General features: G+C 41.8%; 1 protein-coding gene across 1 annotated transcript in view; it reads right to left on the bottom strand.

Moving 5' to 3' along the window:
* Nucleotides 1-564: 564 nt before the first annotated feature.
* LOC309568074 (indolethylamine N-methyltransferase-like) overlaps nucleotides 565-6,000 on the bottom strand; it is a gene marked incomplete at its 5' end in the record, with an annotated part of 50,503 nt that continues 45,067 nt past the window's right edge. Inside the window, one exon of the mRNA XM_082273644.1 lies at nucleotides 565-1,097. Coding sequence (XP_082129770.1) covers nucleotides 674-1,097 — 424 coding nt within the window. The 3' untranslated portion in view covers nucleotides 565-673. The remainder of the gene's footprint in view (nucleotides 1,098-6,000) is intronic.

The raw sequence follows: 6,000 nt of genomic DNA, 5'->3' as shown, positions 1-6,000 counted from the left end.
ATTAAAAAAAATTAATGTGGGTACAGTGTTGCATGACTGCGCAATTATCATTCAAAGTGTAACAGCGCTAAAAGCTGAAAGTTGGCCTGGGCAGGAAGGGGGTAAAGGTGCCCGGAAGGCAAGCAGTTTAGGGAAAACAACCCAAATAGTGGGGAAATGTAGCTGCCATCCAGGGCCCATCCCTGCCATCCTGTACAACACTTATTAATTGAATCTCTTCTATATTTTATCTCCTCATAAACTATTAATGTTTAGGTACTGAACCTGATAATGTTATTTTTTTCTGTTTTCTAATATATTATCCATACACTGCATCTGATATTGTATTTTTGTATAATCTTTATCCATATTCTGATGAGAGCATCACCGTAAAATGTCCTGAAATGCGTTGGTTACCAATAAATAGATAAAAAGATATGTTGTATACATAAAAGGTTTACAATATCGTTCCAAGACAACTCAACACACATTTATATTCTGAATGATCTTTATTAAGATAGTGACATTTGTTAACACAATTTAACACAGATTAATGCAAAATGACTTTTCTGACTTTAGCACAGCTGCTGTGATTTCTGACTGCTATTATTGGGTCAATGATTAATTCTATTTGTTGCCTGTAGATTCCTTGTAAGATTTCCACACTGACATTAATGCTATTGGCTCCAATCATCTATTCCCCTTTGCGTCCTACAATGAACATCACAGCTTTATAATCAGTGAGATCGCTGACATTGCTTCTCTTCTGCACTGCACAGTAATCAACGACCAAACCCACCTTACCAAAGGCATTTTTCACAAACTCCTCATTATATTTTAAACAATGGAACCGTTTTCCTGCAACAATCCAGTAAGTTGCATCTAATCCTGCAATAAGTATCAGCTGGCCTCCGGGCTGTAGCAGCTTTAATGTCTTCTCCAGATTCTTAATGTATTCATCTTCATTTTTACTGATGAATTCCAGTATCCAAGCACTGATAATGCAGTCAGCAAGTGGTAATAGCACCGGGGAGGTTATGTTGTCCTGTTCATAATTACATTTCAAAATCTGCGAGATGGATGACCTTAGGCGCATTTCTGTTTCCTGAATTTGATCTCTGAAAGAAAAGAAAAAAAACTTAAAGTAAAATTTAACTTCGGTCTATCTTCTTGCTCCGGGTCACCTGAAAAACGATTGGATAATCGCAATTTTTTTTTTCACTTACCTTGTTTAGAAGATAATATACTTACCTTACTTCCTCTTACTCCCTCGGCGTCCACGGCGAGTCGTCATTCCTGGCTTGCAATGATTCCTGGGAGCTGAAAGTCATCGCTCCCAGGAATCAATGCGCCTGCACCGACCCCGACGTCAGTTCCGGTGCAGGAACGTCATACCTTGCTAAACAGCTTCTGAGCATGCCCAGAAGCTGTGCAGGGATGACGCTGTAGCCCCCCGGAAGTGACGGCGGGGCCGGTGCAGTGCATCGTGGGACCGAAGAGGACGGAAAAGGACGCAGAAGAGGATCGCGCTGGCTTCAGCTGCCCACACCTGAGATGGCAGCGCTAGACAATACATTTTCAAGGTAAGTATTTCTTCTAAAAGGTAAGTGCAACCCAAGACAGTTCAGAGGCTATCCATTGTGGAATGCACTAGCTCTGACTGTCCCGGGGGTATTTTTATGTATTTTCTTTTGTTTTAGGTGGAACTCCGTTTTAATATACACAATACAGTAAAGATTTCAATATACAGTGATATGGCATGATGAGCGATGCTGCCAAAATTCGGTTAGACTGTAATTTGGTAAGTTAAAAATAAAATTGTCATACTAGTATAACACTTCCCCCATAGGAGTTGCTGATGTCAGGGTGTGCACAGCCAGTCACACAGCATTTCCTTCTTGTATCCAGACACAGTGATCAGAACTTTGGCTTGTTTTTTTTTGTTGTTGTTTTATTAGGGGATGATAACTTGGATGGGGTAAGGGATTACAGGATACCCAACTTAAAAAAGGCCAACAATCAAAACCAGGAACATCTTCCTCACTATTTAAAGATTCCACTTCTTCCTTCCATCTGCACAAACCTGGTTCCCTTATACAGCTCCTACTGGTTCACTCCTGGGGGAACTAACAGTCTCTAGTTAGTTCAGCAACAGCCCATTACAGGCTAGGAACTTGAAGTCCCTTGGTAAAGTAGCAATGTGGAGTGAACAGCATCTTACACATATCTTTTAAATAAATACCATACCATGTGAGATGTATTATAAAGTGCTAAGTGATGTAAAACTCATTATCATAGATACATAAATCCAAAACTTATCCAAAAAATATCCACGAATATAATGAATTATAAATAAATATTGATGCTATTAAACTCATTAGTGTAAACATATAGTTATTCCAATGTTAAAGTGTCCAGTGCTCGGTGACAATAAATATTAATAAATTAATTTTCCAAATTCATACAAAAAGTGCTCAGTGCTCAGTGCTTGTCTGCTGTCTTACACCAAATATTGGGATGATCAAAGTGCTCAGTGCTCATGCGTCCGGGTGCTCCCCTCTCAGTCTCCTACTCACCGGACTGTAAGAGAAATCAAGCCATATTAGCATAAACAACGGCCAGGAACCCAGGAAAGCACCAGGTTAGCAGCACCTCAGATCAATATCTCCTCACACTCAGATCGCAGCAGTTTCCAATTTGTACCATCCAGGAATAAATCCACCATAAAAGTCAAATGGAGAGAGACCTCATTGTGCAGTATTACTAACTTTATTAAAGATTAATTAAGATTGCACTTACAGCGTTACAAATCAAATATGCGGTATCGGCTCCTATCTCGGGGACACCAAACTTTCCTATGCGTTCCACTCGCTCGGACCGGAAGTGACGTGGTGCGTGAGAGTAACGGCTTGACGCGTTTCACTCTGCCAATCAGAGCATTCTCAAAAGCAATCAGAATCCTTTTGAGAATGCTCTGATTGGCAGAGCAAAATGCGTCAAGCCGTTACTCTCATGCACCACGTCACTTCCGGTCCGAGCGGGTGGAACTACTCACTGTTTCCCCTTGCTCTCTCCACTGCCTCTCTGGTTAGGGTGCCTCCAAATTCCTGCTGTGGTGGGATCCTTCCAGACCAGCCTCCCCAGCCCCTCCCTGGAAGCGGTCCCTCAAGGGCCACTGACAAACTCTCTTCAACACTGCTTCTCCATGTTCCACCCAGCTCCCCCGCTGGCATGGCTCATGTCTATTTATAGGCTTCTTAGTTCCCTGCCAGGCCCCCAACCTGGGGATTGGCTAAGGGCCCCTAAATAATCAAGGAAACCTCTCCTAGCTTCCACCCACTATCTTCATTCATTTTCCAACATTCTAGAAACATTTTTACGTTTAAGTTAGGTCCTCTGGAGGACTGCTGGACAAGCTATTGTCACTGAAATGTGTTTGCTTGTTGTTCCTTGAACTGGTAAGACAATAAGGGTTGGTTTACTAAAGGCAAATAGTCTGTTGGCTTTTCAAATGAAGTTGCACTTTGCAAGGGCATTTTCCCCAGGGCTTAGTGAATGAGGTGATATTTCAATTTGCAAAGAATACCCAATCACACACAAAGAAAATAAAAAAAAACATTTTTACTTGCATATGATTGGACGATGGAAGCCAGCAGACCTTAACTTTATTCATTAAGTGTGGGGTAAAATTCCCTTGCAAAGTACAACTTCCCTTGCAATGTCTGTTTGTCTTTAGGAAATTAACTCTAAAATATTAGCATTCTTAAAAAACAAAGAAGCAATACAATATGTGCTTTTATTTTAGTGTTATTTGATATTTCTTACCACTAGAGTACAATACATCCAAACACAGTAAATGGCCCTAGCTGTCTCTTTATCACACACAGTTTGTTTCTTTGGTCAGCACCTGTTAAGTTTAACCTGCCTAATAGTACTTTCCTGTGCATGGTATGGCAGCTTACTGAGGGCAATCCTTACAGGGCTACAAGACTGACTACTATATAAATGAAAAACTCTACCTAGCACCAGAATTCTTATTTTTTATCCCCAAGGTCAATAGGATGCAGCTACTGTCCCTATCAAGAAATTAATTACTAATGAAATACATTTTTGTACTATTTTTACCCTTACCTGTCTGCTTCCTTTGGTCTTTTTCAGGCAAGTTCTCTGAAACTCTCCTCCCTGAATTCCTCATACCACAGGTGCTAAAGGCGTCCCTCATGAGGAACCCTATTCTGGTGGTCTTGGGGGTAACAGAGTACTGTGGTGTTATATCATTGAAGCACAGGACACATGTTCCATGCTTTTATTTCCTCCTTCTCTGTCCCCAAGCCTCAATAATGGTTGGTGTTGTTGCGATAGTTCCACACGATTGGCTAAGCCCAGTCATCTAACACTGCTGTTTTGGCCAGATGAGGAGGTGGGCTATGGTCTGACAGGGGTTGGGGTTTTAAAGTAAGTAGAGTTGAGCGGACAACTGGATGTTCGACGGGTTCGGCCGAACGTCGCAAAAAAGTTCGAGTTCGGGACCCGAACTTAACCCGAACTTGACCCCGAACCCCAGTCAATGGGGACCCAAACTTTTGAGCACTAAAATGGCTCTAAAAAAGTCATGGAAAGGGCTAGAGGGCTGCAAATGGCAGCAAAATGTTTTTAAGAGCATGGCAAGGGCTCTGCAAACAAATGTGGATAGGGAAACAACTTAAAATAACATAAAATACATGAAAATAAAAAATAATAATCTTGATCTAGGAGGATGAGGTCCATATGGAGTAGGAGGTTGAGGTGGCGGTGGATGTGGTGGTGTAGGTGGAAGTGGCGGTGGAGGAGGACAAGGTAGCCAACACTGGTTTTTGTTTTTAATTTTATTTTTTTCTAAATGAAAGGAAAAGGGGCATCATTTTGTGCCCCCTTTTCCTCATGGGATGGGGACAGGGATTATAACTTGGTGTAGGCTAGTTATTAGCAGTCACAGGGTGAGGTAAAATTGTGGCTGGGAAAAGTTTAGTTGACCTTTATGACCTGGGGTTATTCAGCCGCTGTTCCCGCTCAAATTTCACCTTTGTGTTTTGCAAAGGGGAACAATGTATATATATATACTGTATATATATATATATACGATTTGTTCTGTGTATTAATGTTGTTCTGGATAATTTTATTAACCACTTTACCACTAAAGCATTTTGCTGTCTTACGTCTGGGCCACTTTTTGCGATTCGGCGCTGTGCGACTTTAACTGACAAATGCGCGGTCATGCGGCGCCGTACCCAAACGAAATTTACGTCCTTTTTTTCTCACAAACTGAGCTTTCTGTTGGTGGTATTCAATCACCTGTGCGATTTTTACTTTTTGCGCTATAAACAAAAAAAAGCGTTTATTTTGAAAAAATAACAATATTTTTAACATTCTTTTATATAAAATTCCCCCCAAAAAAGATGTAAAAACCAATTTTTTTTTAAATTTTTGGCCAATTTGTTTTCTGCTACCCATGTTTGGTAAAAAAAAATTGCAATAAGCATATTTTGATTGGTTTGCGCAAATGTTATTGCGTTTACTAACGAGTAATGGCGGCGATCTGCGATTTTTTTTTTTTTGCGGGACTGCGACATTGCGGCAAACAGATCGGACCCTTGACTGACATTTTTGACACTTTTGGGGGTACCAGTGACATTACTGCAGTAATCAGTGCTATAAATATGCACTGTTACTGTAAAAATGACACTGGCAGGGAAGGGGTTAATTTTATTGGAGAGGGAGGGGTTAATGTATGCCTGGTGCTTACTGACGTGTGTGGGGGGGGGGGGGGTTACTGTGTGAGACAGGGACAGATAGGATGTCCAGCTATGCTGAACACTCCGATCTGTCACTCCCTGTCACTGAGGAGATCCGCCCGCTCTGTTTACACAGGCGGGCGGATCTCCAAACTGGATTTCCCGACGATCGGGGCAGAGCAGCGGCGATCGCCGCTGCTCCTCCCCTGGCCCGACTCCCGCTGTGAATGAAAACAGCGGGAGCGCGCCT

This window comes from Pelophylax lessonae (assembly GCF_965119305.1).
Source record: "Pelophylax lessonae genome assembly, chromosome: 12".
In the NCBI taxonomy this organism is placed as follows: domain Eukaryota; kingdom Metazoa; phylum Chordata; class Amphibia; order Anura; family Ranidae; genus Pelophylax; species Pelophylax lessonae.
This window is presented reverse-complemented; position numbering and strand designations above follow the sequence as displayed.